At 41.1% G+C, this 16,431-nt stretch overlaps 1 protein-coding gene across 2 annotated transcripts in view; it reads left to right on the top strand.

The window, feature by feature from the left end:
• The window catches only part of LOC132780059 (CLK4-associating serine/arginine rich protein), a 33,475-nt gene extending 18,064 nt beyond the window's left edge, over window positions 1-15,411 (top strand). Inside the window, exons 13-21 of one of the 2 annotated variants that reach the window (XM_060783589.2) lie at window positions 873-1,127; window positions 2,470-2,652; window positions 4,356-4,395; window positions 10,647-10,707; window positions 10,813-10,871; window positions 12,952-12,998; window positions 13,118-13,200; window positions 15,098-15,122; window positions 15,210-15,411. In XM_060783589.2, coding sequence (XP_060639572.2) covers window positions 873-1,127; window positions 2,470-2,652; window positions 4,356-4,395; window positions 10,647-10,707; window positions 10,813-10,871; window positions 12,952-12,998; window positions 13,118-13,200; window positions 15,098-15,122; window positions 15,210-15,252 — 796 coding nt within the window. In that variant the 3' untranslated portion in view covers window positions 15,253-15,411. Of the gene's footprint in view, window positions 1-872; window positions 1,128-2,469; window positions 2,653-4,355; window positions 4,400-10,646; window positions 10,708-10,812; window positions 10,872-12,951; window positions 12,999-13,117; window positions 13,201-15,097; window positions 15,123-15,209 lie in introns of those variants that run through there. The other variant, XR_009631878.2, reaches the window with a different exon arrangement.
• The last annotated feature ends 1,020 nt before the right edge of the window (window positions 15,412-16,431 follow it).

Here is a 16,431-nt window from a genome sequence, read left to right as displayed (position 1 = left end):
TGCCTTTTATTGTTCTGTTTGCCTTTTTAAGGCTAAGCTGTCACTTTGTAGAAATCTAAGGAAGTATACAGTGGTAAAAATGGCGCAAATGCTGTTAAAATGAGTAGTGATAAAACAACAATATGGTTTTATCTTGTTCAAGGAGATGATAACAATTTTATTTATTTATTTATTAAAAACTTTTATATCCCAATCTTCTCTACCTCCGTGGAGGGACTCAGACTGGCTAACAGAAGAAATTCAGTGCGGAAATACAACTAAAAACATCATAAAATCATAATAAATTAAAATAAAGACACAATAAATACATATAAGCCAAATTGTCAAGATAGCTCAATGTCCTTGTCACTTACCTAATTTGTGGGTTCTTCTTGGGGAAACCTGTTCCTATGCACAGTTTCCACTTACCCTTGGGACGCTTCAACATATTGCCTTTCAGTTAGCTTTCCAATGAAGGATATATTTTTTAAAATGTGCACTCTGTTTCTAAAATGGAATTTGGTGTACTCAGACACTAAGTGGATATAGTTTTTGGCTCAAGTTGTTCACAGTGAGATCTTGCAGGAAACCAGTACCCCTCTTGCCTTCTGCGCTGGACTTTGTCTGGCATTGTGTTGCGTCCCTGGCCTTCCAACTTCCATTATTGGGCTTGATGAAGAGTGATGATGGAAAATGGGAGTCAGGCTTACCTGGCTCCACAATTGTGGTTGATAATTTAGAAATGCTTCTCTGCTTACGGAACCATCAGCTGGTCTGAGATTTGCCCACCTTGGGGTATCCTCACATGTGTCCTCAGCCCCCTTTCCCCCTGCACTTTCCAGGCATCTTGACATCTGTGTGAATAGCCAGCATCGTGTCTTTACTTTTTGTAGGCGACGCTCCACTTCGTCCTCATCCTCCACATCCTCAAGCTCTTCCTCCTCAAGCTCCCGGTCCAGTTCGCGGTCTCACAGGGCCAGTGGGTACCACAGAGCTAGTCGCTATGGCCGATCGCGCAGCCACAGGTACTCTCGGTCCCGAAGCAGGAGCAGGCGGTACTCTGCAGGAGGCTCAAGGGATGGCCACCGTCACTCCAGGTCACGCTCAACGGAACGGGGCTGGCGATATGGCTCCCGCCGGAGGTCTAGGTAGGTAGATTTATACAAAATATTTATTACTTTGTATAAAAATGCACATGGATTTTTTAAAAATTAAAACTATTTTTTCTGCACAATCATGTATTTTGTGTACCCCTCCTGTTTACTTTTCTTCCAAATTGATGGTTTTTGCACAAATACCAATTTTGCAAAGAACACATTTTTGTATACTTGAACAAATGACACCAGTGTTGCACAGTGTTTCTGGAAATGCTGAGCTGCTTTGTGCAAACAAAACCACATATATTTTCTGCACAGAATAACTGCCTGAAATGCTTTTGGGTGCAGAAATACCAGGTGAAGACTGAGCAAAACTGCTTTTTTCCCCCTCTTGCAACAGTTTATTATTTTTATAAATTTTGATTTCATGTATTGGCCAGTTTGCTTTATATTGTACTGTATTGAATTTATCTGGGAAATTTGATTTATAGTATTATTTTATAGATTTATATTTTACTGTTCTTTCTTCTGTACACATAATTTAGTTTGCATACCTTTGGTAGGACCCACTGTTTTTGCTTGTTAGGCTAGCACTCTGTCTACTTTCTGTATAGACCTTCTGTATAGACCTTAAACATGTATGTTTCAAAGGGCATTTGCAAATGATCAGGCCCTGTCTATGATTGCCCAGACCTAATTGACTGTCAGATTGTATTTAGCATTTTAGCCCCAGCCCTGGCCCTATAATTTGTTTTTGCACAAGCCCGTGCCCAGTCCCCGCCCTCTCTAATTTTGATATAATAATAATTATAATAATAATTATATATTTATTTTCCACCCTATCTCCCCAGAGGGACTCAGGGTGGATTCCAAACATAAACATTCGTTGCCCGAACACAGTAATGAAATTTGGCAACCCAACATATAAACACAAATTATGACTTAATAACTAAAATTAAATTTTTAAAAACGTAGTCTTTTATATCAGACATAAGACAAAACATCAAACATGGAACAGAAGCATCAATTTTCCAGTTCTTAGGGGGCAAATAGATTGATATTCCCATTATATTCCTTGTTCTAGTTACTGAGGTTGTCTTTGATTTATTTTATGATTTTTTTATACTTTACTGTTTTAATTATTTAATTAGATTGTTATATGTCTGTTGTGTTTTTAAATGTGTATTTACTTGTTCAACTTTGTTATTATTGGGCTTGGTTCTGCTTGTAAGCCACTGCCAAGTCAGGGGAGATGGTGGCGGGATATAAAAAATTGTTGCTATTCTTATTCTTATTATACTTTTAAAACACTGTATACACTGATGGCACTATATCATCAAACCTTCATGATAAGGACAACCACAATGACCAGAATGTATTCCTCCTCCTTCAGAAGCCATTCCCGGTCTGGAGAACGCTATCGGTGGAGCAGTGGCAGAGGAGGGAGGCACTGGAGCAGCAGCCGAAGTAGCCGGAGCGACAGCGAGATGCGAAGCCATAGCCGGTCAGCGTCTCCAGCGCGAGAGAAACAGCTGAGGCCTCCGGCTTCTCCTGCAGTAGGGGAAAAATTGAAAAAGTGAGCATGTGAATGGATATCTCCTCATTGGTTCTCCTGCTTTTCTCATTTTATCTCAACAGAGGATTGCAGAGAACTTGGCCTCTTTTGTCAGGTTTCAGAGTCCTAGTCAGCATTGTAGCCAAATAATTAGCAGCTGACCAGTGGCCTGAAAGTATTAACCTTCTGCAGGTGACCTTCTTGGGCTCTTTTTGTAGCCAATTTGTAGTTTCAGCTTGGAAGAAGATAAGAAGGCTGAGAGAAAGTGTAGGAGTCATTATTTGTGCCAAATCTGCTTGCACAGTTCCCATTGCTGTCAGAGGGGAGGTGGGTTGTGCTTGATTTTATTTGTTTTCCCCTGCAGAATATAACCCATGGGAGCATGACTTCTATCGGCATTACTGAGAGAGCACCCAGTCATGGTGCTTTGGCATGTCCAGGAATAGAGATTTGAATTGATTGCCAGCCAGGGGATAAGCCTGAAAGTTCAATTGTTGGGAGGCGTGTCCATTAGCAAAATGGCTGGAATGTTTCTCTGCACTATCTACTGCGGTGGTTCTCAACCTGTGGGCCCCCAGATGTTTTGGCCTTCAACTGCTAGAAATCCTAATAGCTGGCAAACTGGCTGGAGTTTCTGGGAGTTGTAGGCCAAAACACCTGGGGACCTGCAGGTTGAGAACCACTGGTCTACTGCATCATTTATCATCACTAATAATTATGCTATGGCAGTAATATGTGTTGGTATCTGCCACTTAAAAAACCAACCCAACCTTGGATCTTTTGGAAAAATGGCATTCACAACCTTTGTGAAAAGGAAAAATCGTATCATATCCTTTCGGAAAATGTGAATCTCTGGAGACTACCTTTTGAAAACCACTAGTCAAGGAAAGGCATGGCCTTGTTAGAAGTCAACCCTTTGAAAAGTGATGTTCACAAGCATTCATGTAATATCACACAGGTAAATCAGGTGTTAAACTGATAAACCATGTCTTTGAACTGCCAGGGACACAGACATGCCAGTGCACAAAAAAATATACTTAGCTAACAGAGCTTTAAAATGTTTCTGTGAAGTTGAAGTTGAAATTGCAGTTGCTTAAAAACATATACTCTGCCTTGAAACCTCTTAGTTTAAAATATGCACTTAACTTGTTTACTCACAAACGTTTTGTATTAATTCAGTATATAGGCACGTTTCTTATTCATTCAATTACAGATAGGATGTTGTTTCTCAGTTTTGAGAACGCAGGGCATCATTCTTAATCAATAGTCCATAATCCAAAGTCTTTAAATATACATCTTATGAATGGCTGATCTGTGTAACTGTACTCACTGCTTCTCAAAGTAAACATATACTAAACTATTCCTGCATAAGTCCAAAAGACATCTGCTTCCATTGAAGTCCAAAAGCATACTGCATCCACTTCCACTGAGGTCTAAAGCAAACTGTTAACATTGAAATCCCAAAACATACTGATGACAAATGGAGTCTTGAATCTGAACATGCTCAGTAATCACGTGTCTGTAGTCCCACCCACACCAAAGAAGTACAGTTAAACTGACAAATCAATATATACATACAATACAGGTTAACAAATATATACATTAATAAAGAAGTAGTGAAGGCTTGGAGGGTTGCTGTTTCCAACAGGATTTATATCTGATTCTGTCCCTGATAAAATTGGTTGGTGCTGTGCTCTAATAGGTCCTCCCTTTTCCTTTTCCAGGGCTGAAACTGCTGGTGGTAAAGAGACAGGAGCTGCCAAAGTCAGTAAGAATTTAAACCTCACCTTTTAAATTCCCATCAGTACAGAAAAAGACTCGGGGAAGCAATAGCGGTGCAGGAAAAGTGTGTTTTTGGGCAGATGTACCTGGTTCCTTCAGACTTTAGTCAGAGGGTAGATGGAGATACAGTCAGATTGCTGATGGCCTTTCTAAACTTGAAAACCACCTGTAAATTTGGTCGTTGCTGGGTTGGATGTCAAAGAGTGGTATTTTGCAAGTTGGGAGGAGGTTTTCCCAAGCAAGGTAAAAGTTAGATTTTTTTTTTCCTCCATGTATGGACAATAGGCGTACGATTCCTCACCGTATTTCTGCATGATTACTGACTTTAGCAATTTTGTTATTGCAGTGAAAATTTTGCACCAAATGCTTGAAAATTCCCCCTGGGGGAGCATTTCCATCACCTTTATTCTTATTATTATTTTGTCTCCCAAGCCATTTTAAGTTTAAGAAGCTCCTTAAAAAAAACAAAGTTTTTGGATCCTGTTAGGACAGTGTTTCTCAACCTTCCTAATGTTGCGGCCCCTTTATATAGTTCCTCATGTTGTGATGACCCCCAAGCATAAAATTATTTTTGTTGCTACTTCAGAACTGTAATTTTCCTGTTGTTATGAATCTTAATAGAAATATTTGATATACAGAATATATTCTCATTCACTGGACCAAATTTGGCACAAATACCTGATATGCCCAAATCCTGGTGGACTTGGGGGAGGTTGATTTTGTCATTTGGGAGTTGTACAGGGTGCGGCAGCATAAATTCCTTTTTTCAAAACTTAATAAAACCATTGTATGAATCAGGATTTTTTATTTATTTTTATAATGTAGGCGCATACCTACATAGTTTTTATGTAGTTTTGAAGATCAAATTAGGTAAGTGACGTCCCCCATTCTCCATTCTACATACACTGAGTAAACCGATTTCTGGCATTTGTCACGACTCTTGCCAGCATAGCAGGCGTTATGTTGGCAATTTCTTCCTCGATGTTGGTCTTCAAATCTTGTAGGGTCCTTGGACGATTCACAGAAACACGGGATTTCAAAAAACCCCATAGAAAAACATCACGAGGGGCCAAATCTGGAGAGCGGGCCGGCCACTCCAAATCCGTTTGAAAAGTAGGCCTCAACAGCAAAAGCATGCTCCTCACTGTCCCAACGCATGATGGCGACTGAACTGTGTCAGGACAAAACTTTATACTCCCGCCTCTCGAACGAGACCACTAGCGCTCCGATATGTCTTCAACCTACTGAATGGCGCGCATTTAAAAAAAGGAAGTTTTGCTGCCTCACCCTGTAGTTGCAGTTCACCTACAATCAAAGAACATTCTGAACACCACCAACGATAGAATTGAACCAAACTTGGCACACAGAACTCTTAACAGTCTCTATGTTCTGAAATGGAGTCTGAAATCTCAGCAGTCCCAGATTTGGTGATGCAGTCTGCAGCCCCTCCCACAACCTCAAGAAACAGAGTAAAGGGAAAGCTGCATACCAAAACATACATATACAATACAGTAAGCAAACAGAATCAGATACAAAACAAACTACTAGTGGAGGCTTGAAGAAGGTTGCGATTTCCAACAACAAGTGGATGTATACTCCTCTGTGTGAGAGAAGTTTGAATTCCTTGATTGAATGCTAATGAAACAACTCTCAAATAATATTATTGTGACTTAGTATTATTAACAGTTCTATTTATGTGAGCAAGGCTGCCCCCAGAGGTCTAGGATGTATTTTAAGCCATGGTACAACTGTAGGGTGTTGTGTATCTGGTACCTTGTAGAAGTGGAGCTTGCCTGTTGGCTTTTGAGGAGTCTGCAGGTGAATGCCCTTTTTTAATTTTTGTATTTGTTCAAGCTCTAAGCCATAACAAGCTCACGTTAGGTTAAAAAAATAGTAAGCAAACAGTAAACAGGAACAGGGAGTGCGATCAAAACCACAGGTTCATGCTTTGCAGCCATCACTTAATCCAAGGAAATGTTGAGCACGTCGGTGTTTCCAAAACACTGCCTTGCTTTCGCCAGGGCTAATGCAGAAGTAGCTGATTTTGTCAGATTGTCAATAAAAGCAATCCAACTTTTCAGCAACTCGGGGAGGAAAAATAGACAACTCTGTTTTAGGACATCAGAACAAGTACTGCAACAAATCCCCACTTCTCCCCTTCTCTACAAATATATGTAGCACCCAAAAGTATCCATTCTAAGCCAATTTTCTCCAAATGATTGTCTTTCAGACCCATTGGATTAGGGCTGGCATAATACTATCGTATATACTCGAGTATAAGCTGACCCGAATATAAGACGAGGCACCTAATTATAACACAAACTGGGAAAATATATTGATTTGGGTATAAGCCGAGGCTGGGAAGTGCAGCAGCAACTGGTAAATTTCAAAATAAAAATAGATACCAATAAAATTACATTTATTGAGGCATCCGTAGGTTAAATGCTTTTGAATATTTACATAAAACTATAATTTAAGACAAGACTGTCCAACTTTGATTAAACTGTTATTCTATTCTTCAATGTAAAAGTGCTTATGTATCCTACCAATAATAATAGAGTAAAATAATAAAAGTAATTAATAATAATAAAGTAAAATATTGGAAATGTAATAATAACTTGTAATAATAGAGTAAAATAATAAATGTAGTAATAATAGTAGAGTAAAATTCCAGGACACACCTGGAATATTGTGTCCAATTCTGGAGACCACAATTCAAGAGAATTGACAAGCTGGAATGTGTCCAGAGGAGGGTGACTAAAATGATGAAGGGTCTGGAGAACAAGCCCTATGAGGAGCGGCTTAAGGGGCTGGGCATGTTTAGCCTGCAGAAGAGAAGGCTGAGAGGAGATATGATAGCCATGTATAAATATGTGAAAGGAAGTCATAGGGAGGAGGGAACAAGCTTGTTTTCTGCTGCCCTGGCTTCAAACTACAAGAAAGGAGATTCCATCTGAATATTAGGAAGAACTTCCTGACTGTGAGAGCCGTTCAGCAGTGGAACTCTCTGCCCCTGAGTGTGGCGGAGGGTTCTTCTTAGGAAGCTTTTAAACAGATGCTGGATGGCCATCTGTCAGGGGTGCTTTGAATTCAATATTCCTGCTTCTTGGCAGGGGGTTGGACTGGATGGCTCATGAGGTCTCTTCCAACTCTATCATTCTATGAAATAATTATTATTATAATAATAATGAATTAATGAATTAAAAGAATAAATGTAGTAGTAATAATAAACAGAGTAAAATAATAAATTACTAACAATAATAGAAAAAAATAATAAATAATAATAAAGAGTAAAATAATAAATGTAACAAATAGTAAAATAGCATAATAGTAATAATAGAGTAAAATAATAAATGTAATAATAATAATAATAATAATAATAATAATAGTAAAATACTAAATAACTTTGATTCAAGTATAACCTGAGGGGGGCTTTTACAGTCTAAAGAAAGGCTGAAAAACTTGGCTTATACTTGAGTATATATGGTAATTACTTTGGAGGTATCTTGCTCCATGATATTTATTTCCTCTGTAAAAGGAGGCTCAGTAACCATTGGCAGTATTTTTAGTGTGGAAGGGAGGAGAGATAGTGGGTTGAGCTTGGAAAAGTTCCTTTTTCCCCCCATCTCCTGCACCCAGTATGGTTAAAAAAAAATAATCCAAGCTCTAGTAGTGGGTTCAATCAAAGGCCAACTTTTTAGCTGTTTATCTTGACGTGGGCTCTTGGTCAGGAGCGGATATACCATTCAACACTGAGCAAAGCCAGAAAATGTATAGTGAGTCAGAGGGCTGGAGAAATATTCCAGGCTTTTAAGGTTATAGCGTCAAGACTTTTGGAATTCTGCCCTGCATGAGGCGGCCGGAGAATGCCTTGAATTCCTCAGTGAAGCACAGAAGTGTAGAAGCTGAAGTAACCAACCTCCTGAGATGAATGCAGTTTTTGCTGAGGCCTGTTTTAAGTGCATCTTTCTTGCACGTTGTGTTGACTGTGGAGATCTTTGTCTCAGATATTTAGGAGAGAGTCAGCCCTGATGATACCTGATACTCTGTTAATTTTGTAAGAATAATGAAGTAGGCTCTTGTTTGCTGGTGTCTGGTTCTTCAGTCTAGAGGTTAACACACGAGGCCTTCAGCTTGGGGCTTCTTTCACTGAAGCTTCTCACAGCAGGCCTTCTCACACTCGGCCTTCTCATAAACTAAGGCCTACCTCACACTATGAGACCTACCTCATAGACTACGGCCTTTCTCCCACTGAGGTTTACCTCAGACTGACAGCTACTAAGCTACAGGCACACCTGCTTATATAGAACTGCAGGTTTTACTGAGTCATTGCATCCATTTAACCCTTTCAGTGCTTGATTCACATTTTTGTAATTCAAAATACCTAGTTAATATTTAATACTTTGTCAAAGTCTTCTAAACAGGGGCACAGAAAGCGAAACAAACACCACTGGGGCTTTCCCTATGCTATCCAAAGCTATTTTTTTAAAGATATTTTTGGTATCTGGTTGCACTATTTACAAGAACAAGGTTTCCATAACACAAAGGCCTTTATACTTCCCTTCTTTGCTTCCATGCTGGGCTTCTTCCTCATTCAGATAAACAGCATTGCTCTCAAAGAGCCTCCTCTGAAGCTTTTTATACACAGTAGCCTTTATACTGGAGCTTTACACATGAAGTTAACACATGAGGCTTTCAACTTGGGGCTTCTTTCACTGAAGCTTCTCACAGCAGGCCTTCTCACACTCCGCCTTCTCGTAGACTACGGCATACCTCACACTGTGAGGCCTACCTCATAGACAAAGGCCTTTCTCCCACTGAGATTTATCTCAGATTGACAGGTACTAAGCTACAGGCACACGTGCTTATATAGAACTGCAGGTTTTACTGAGTCATTGCATCCATTTAACCATTTCAGTGCTTGACTCACATTTTTGTAATAAAAATACCTAGTTAATATTTAATACTTTGTCAAAGTCTTCTAAACAGGGGCACAGAAAGCGAAACAAACACCACGGGGGTGTTAACCCTTCCCTATGCTATCCAAAGCTCAAAAATTAGATATTTTGTGGTATCTGGTTGCACTATTTACAAGAACAAGGTTTCCATGACACAAATAAAGTTCAGCCTTCACACTGGAGCTTCACACATGAGAGCCTTCTCATACTGAGACTTATCTCTCACAGAGGCTTCTCTCACAGACTAAAGCCTACCTCACACTGTGAGGCCTTCCCACAGACTGAGACCTTTCTCCCACTGAGGTAAACTGACACAGAGGCCTACTAAGCTACAGGCAAACCTGCTTATTAAGAACTGCAGCGTTGGTTGAATCATTGCATCCATTTAACCCTTTCAGTGCTTGACACACATTTTTGTAATTAAAATACCTAATTAATTTTTAATATTTCTTACAAGATTCAAAAGGTTTCAGCCTTAAGTTGTTTTAGAAAAGCTGCAAGTTGCTTTTTCTTGGGGGAAATCTCTTATCATATTTAATCCAGTGCCAGATCATTTCAAAATGGCACCTAGCTAACCCTTCTAACAAGAGCTGCTAGTCAGGAGATTTGTATTGGCCATCTTGCCTGCAACACAGTAATTTTGGGGGCAGGGGAGAGGATGTCATAGCTTGGAAGAGTGAAGGGGAACTCTTAAAAAGGAATACTTGCTTGGAGGTTATTTTTATTCTAGACATGGTTTCATTGGGGAGGCTGGGCTGGTTGCATTGGGGAAGCTGGGCTTTATTTAGATCCTTCTGCTAGTTGTCTTTCCTTCAAGCCAGAGATGTTCAACCTAGTTTGCTCAAAGACTGTGTGGCCTTGCTAAGAAGTTCTTGTTTTTTCAACAGCCCTTCAAGTTGATGAAAAAGCTCCCTCTAAATATGATTATAGGCAAAAACGCCCATGAACCTCAATGAATTCCCCAGTGATTGTTGTCGTTGGTCTCCCCAGTTGTACTGGGTGACCTCTTTGTGAAGAGAGTATAGCTACTGAATCTCCTAGAACTTGAAATCTTCTCAATTTTTCCTATTATGGGGACGAGTTCTTTAGTTGACAGAAATCCCATTGTCCTCCCTTCCAGGGTTGCATCAACATACATTTTTTTGGTCAACTTGTGTGCTTTGTCCTTCTCGAGGCTTGCCTTTCTTCGCATGTACCTGGCCACCTCCCAATGTTATTGTAGCTTCAGCCAAGAGGCAGACCTTTTAACACCTTTTTGTTTCCCTCTGCTTATAGCCAAAACTGACCCCGCAGGAGAAGTTGAAGCTGCGCATGCAAAAGGCGCTTAACAGGCAGTGTAAGCATCCGTGGGATGGTGGGGGTAAGGAGGGATGCAAGGGTCTCCTCCTTCTTTCTCTTTGTTGAGTCCCACTTGGTTCATCTCTCCTTTTTGCCTCTTCAGTTAAAGCAGATAAAAAAGCCGCCCAGGAGAAGATGATACAGCAGGAACATGAGAGACAGGTAACTGGCAGCCATGAATTTACAAAGTTTGGAAAAGCCTGTTCTTTACCTCAATTAGATTGGCATGGATCCGGGATGCAGCCCTGTGTTCTTTATTATAGACCAAATGGGCAGTAACGGGAAACTAGGGAAGTGTGTAATTGGGCAACTGATGCAAGAATTGAGCTGCTTAGTCTGGGTGTATTTGTACTTTCTTATCACTTGTCCTTTTGGAGAAGTCATGTCTTATTATGGTGCAAGTCCAATGCTATTGTTGCAACCCAGAGCAGGAAACAGGACCCTCAGACAACAATTCACCACACTTGACTTCAGGAAAAACAATCCTTTTTTTATTGAAGAAAGATGAGAACAAAAATAGAGGAAATATGCAAGGTAATATGCAAGCCACAGTAAAAATCAGCAACAAGAAATGTCCATGAACAAGATCAAAAACCCACAGTAACACTGCTAAATCCTGGAACCTGTTAGCAATCCACTAACTGTACTTGAAGCAACTATGAAGCCTCTTAGGAATAAGGCCACTGGAATCAGGAGACCTGCCAAGGATGATGCTTGAATCTGGAACGATGCCTGGTCTGAAGATACATCCAGGCGCGAGGTACTTAAGGCCGAGAAATCTATTACGTGACACGCCTGCAGGCTTTGTTTGCATTTCTCTCAGTCTAGCTGACCTTCGTAAACTTTGAGATTCTCCCCTGCTCTGCCAAATCTGCCCTCTCCTATCCAGGTGTCAGATTCTCTGGAGAGCTAAGACTGGGAGGAAATGGGAGTGAAAGTTCACCGCTTGGCTCTGAAACATTCTCATGGGAATTTGGACTTTCACTTTCCAAGGCTGCAGGAGTTAAGGCTGCAGGAGTTTCACTACACAAACCGTCATCTTCTACATTGCCCTCAGAATCAACATCTTCATTGGCACAGGAAATACAATCAGAGAATCAGGTTCAGGTTCACACACAGGCTGAACCTCAACAACTATGAAGGATCATGTTTCATGGGAAGTTCATAAGTAGGCCATGGGTGCAATAGCACATTGCTGCTCATTTGTTCTTCAGCAACTTGCTTCTAGATGTATGATGTTTCACATCCACATTTAGCTATTAGGACTAATATCCAGTGTAACCTATCTTCGTGAAGTTAAAACTCTCCAAATTGGTGAAAGGGCTACTGAGGTATAGTGGTTTGTATTGGAAATTCCATAATCTATTGGAAACAACTGCACCATAACCTTATTGAAAAGGGAAAAATGATGTCACATCGGTTTGGCAAATGTGAATCTTCATGAACATGTGGAGGCCAACTTTTGAAAACTACTAGTCAAGAAAAAAACATGACTCTTCAACACATCTCCCTTTGCGAACCACCGTAGAAACTTAAGACCTTCTGGGGAGGCCCTGCTCTTGGTCGTGCCACCATCACAGGTCCGTTTGGCGGAGACAAGAGACACGGCCTTCTCAGTGGTTGCCCCTGTTATGGAACTCCCTTTCTGGCAATATTAGATCAGCCCCCTCCCTCTTGTCCTTCAGAAGAATGGTGAAGACCTGGCTGTGGGACCAAGCCTTTGAGGCAGTGCAGTGAGGCAAAATGTTGTCCTGAGATAGTTTTTAAGCAATGTGAATATAAGTGATTTCAATGTTTGTATATATTTATGATTTTATGTCCCGACATGGAATGTTTGCCATATATATGTTGTGCTCCACCCTGAGTCCGCTGCAGAGTGAGAAGGATGGAATATAAATGTTTTAAATAAATAAATAATTCATAAGCATCCATGTAATGGCACACAGGTAACTCAGCTGTTAGACTGAAGGACCATGTCAACTGCCAAGGATAAAGACATGCCACTACAAAAATACATTGGTTAGCAGAGGATGGTTGTTTGTTTGAATTAGCAGCTGTAATTGCAATTGCAATCCAATCTGCAAATAATGAAATCCTCAAAAGTTAAACCTGTAACTGTGGAGGCGCAACTGTGGAATGCCAAGCTTCTTTCACTTAAGTGGGAATAACTGAATGTTGTTGGTATTTCCTGCTGGTTGTTGTAGTTGTCCGTCAGCTGACCACAGTATATTCTCTCTTCCAGGAGCGAGAAGATGAGTTACGTGCCATGGCTCGGAAGATCCGGATGAAGTAATGCCTCTTGGGGTTTTTCTTAGCCTCGATGTGGAGTGGTGGGAAGGGAATGCAGCGGGGGAAGGGAATGAATCAGAGGTCCTCTTTTGTTGACCCCCAACTTCTTCTCTTGGCAGGGAGCGGGAGCGTCGGGAGAAGGAGCGGGAGGAATGGGAGAGGCAGTACAGCCGCCAGAGCCGCTCTCCTTCCCCGCGCTACAGTGAGTGCATAGTGCTGAGAAAGAGGAGTGGGGTGTGGACCATGGGAATCAAAATAGTGCCCACAATCCTGCATGATCCACACAAGCAGAACAATGATAATCTCACCCTTCTTCTGCAGAGGCCTCTCTTCCACTAGTAGATACTTGCTAGTGGAGAGATGGAAGCATTGCAAACACAGCTGGCTGTGTCTTTGGTGCCCAGGAAAGGGACTGCAGAAGCACCTCAGACCAGTGTATCTTCCAGATTGCTCCAAAGCTATAACCTTTCCCTTCCAATATCCAGTGAGCCCAGGTACCTCTAATTTTTCTCTGCAGTTCCTCTCAAAATGGCAACAGGAACTGATGTTGCTTCATTTCCTGTTGCCATTTTGAGAGAAAGTGCAAGTGGAGGTATCTGAGGTGATACAGGTGCCGTATTTGCAGTTTTGAATGTGCCATAAAAATCTCCAGCAAGCATGCAAAGAATGAGGAAGTACTTCATCAGTGTTACAAACGGACGGTGAAGCAACAGCTCCCCTGGTGGCCAGAATACCCTCATGAAAAAGCTAGAATGTTAAATAGCCTCCGTGTGTCTGTCTATATGTTGTGTGTCTAAGGCAGGCATGTGGAACCTTCGGCCCTCCAGGTGTGGTGGACTTCAACTCCCACAATTCCTTGAGGCCAAGGTAAGCCTTTGGGGCGAATGCTGAGCCTCAAGGAATTGTGGGAGTTGAAGTTCACCACACCTGGAGGGCCGAAGGTTCCTGACCCCTGGTCTAAGGCATTGAATGTTTGTCATGTATATGTACATTGTAATCCACCCTGAATCCCCTGTGGGGTGAGAAGGGCGGAATATAAATACTGTAAATAAACAAACAAACAAATAAATAAAAGTAAGCTTGGTTTGGTGGAGGATACAGCATAAAAAAACAATGTTAATCAATATGATCTGTTTTATTTCTCCTTTTTCTCTTATATTTGGACTTCTTGGAAAAGCAGTGTTTACACTCCCTTTCTGCGGTTATTTATTTATTTATAGTATTTATATTCCGCCCTACTCACCTGCAGGGGACTCATGGCGGATTACAAGGCACAGATACATGGCAAACATTCAATGCCTTAGACATACAACATATATAGACAGACACAAGAGGCAATTTAACATTCCAGCTTTCCGGCTTCATGAGGGTATGCTCGATTCTGGCCACAAGGGGAACTGTCGCTTCACTGTGTACTTGTGACATCGAGTCCTTGATGGAGTACTTCCTTATTCTTCTGCACGCTGCTGGAATGTTTTATGGTGTCGTAAAATAGTTAAATTAGCCTGGATAAAGCAGTACCTAAATTTCCTACTTGACAGATGCAACTGTCTTTCAGGCTGCATAGGTCAACAGCAAGCTACATTGTTAATGGCTGGGAGCTTACTCCAACCTGGGCTGGCTTGGAACTCACGGCCTCTCGGTCAGTAGTGATTTAATGCATCTGGCTACTAACTAGCTGTGCCACAGCCCGGTCCAGGATATGGAAGTGGCAAGGCTTGGAAATGGTTTTTCAAACGACTTCCTGCAGTGCAAAGGCTACTTGTACTATTCTGGGAGATTTGTCCAAAATAGTGCTTCCAGCCTTTGCTTCTGAAAGGCAGCTCCTCCGTTCCTATTCTGGATGGATTTGGGGTACCTAAGATCCCCAAAATGTATTGCCAGATAGGAAGAGGAGCATAGAACGTGTTTTAATTCTCTTTGACAGTGTTGGAGATGTGCTCTTAGCCACTGACCCTAATGTCCACTCCCACCCTTCCATTATTGCACTTGTGGAAATTCTTTTATCTTCAATACGCAGATTTCAATAATTTGGGGGGGATGTAATCTAGATATGTATATTAATTATTTTTTTAAACTTTTCCCCATTTGCCTTGCAGGTCGAGAATATAGCTCTTCGCGGAGGTAAAATCTTTTTTCTAATCGCTCCATTAGCCTGGAGGTATATTGGTATTTATCTTGCAATTTGACCCGCTCTTCTACTCTTTCTAGGCATTCGCGATCCCGATCCCGGAGTCCCCACTATCGTCACTAGGGAGCGATTCCTGGTGCAACGCTGTTGGCAATCCTCTCTCTTCCTCACCACATTTCACCCAGCCCCTTGTAACCATGCTGTGAAATAATGCTGTATATTGCTGGTTTTGTTTTTAAGTTGTCAAAAATTAAATTGAAAAATAAAAAAACAAAAAATCTATTTACTGTATTCATATTTTCTTTCTGAAAAGCCTTTAGAAATTAGGTGATTGGCAATTAATTAACACCAGTGTGGAAGTATTTACTGAAAACAGGCAGAGTCCCCAAGTTACAAACACCAGACACAAATAACTCATAGGTAACAACAGGGGTGAGACAACAGGAAGTGAGAGAAATCTTTCCCTGGGAAAGGAAATTAACTCATGAAAAGAGTTATAATGGGGAAAAGGGGGCTCCACTGAAGCTTTATCCCCAATACTTGTTTCTACAAGCCAAATGTTTCAAAATCCAGTTGTCACTGGGGTTAAAAGGTGAGGTGAAATCTTCTGAACAGGGGCACAGACAGCAAAACCAACTCCACAGGGATGTTCACCCTTTCCTATGCTATTCAAAGGTCCAATCAATATAAATAAAAATGTAATGTTTATGGGATTAACAAAACTCAAAAACCACTGGACTAATTGACACCAAATTTTGACACGAGACACCTAACAACCAAATGTATGTCCTTCACTAAAAAAATTGATTTTGTCATTTGGGAGTTGTAGTTGCTGGGATTTATAGTTCACCTACAAGCATTCTGAACCCTACCAACGATGGAATTGAACCAAACTTGGCACACGCTTCTCCCATGACCAACAGAAAATACTGGAAGGGTTTGGTGGGCAGTGTCCTTTGGTTTTGGAGTTGTAGTTCACCTACATCCAGAGATCACTGTGGACTCAAACAATGATGGATCTGGACCAAACTCTACACGAATACTCAATATGCCCAAATGTGAACACTGGTGGAGTTTGGGGAAAATGGAATCTTGACATTTGGGAGTTGTAGTTGCTGGGATTTATAGTTCACCTACAATCACAAAGCACTCTGAACCCCACCAATGATAGAATTGGGCCAAACCTCCCACACAGAACCCCCATGAGGGCCACAGCGTGGCAGGGGACGGCTCGTGTCTATATATGTGTGTGTGTGTGAAGTTACACTTCAAAAAGTACCTGTTTTGACTTACATAGAAATT

This window comes from Anolis sagrei, chromosome X (assembly GCF_037176765.1).
Source record: "Anolis sagrei isolate rAnoSag1 chromosome X, rAnoSag1.mat, whole genome shotgun sequence".
NCBI classification, from domain to species: domain Eukaryota; kingdom Metazoa; phylum Chordata; class Lepidosauria; order Squamata; family Dactyloidae; genus Anolis; species Anolis sagrei.
Note: the sequence above shows the minus strand (reverse complement) of the source record. Positions and strands in the feature narration are given on the sequence as shown.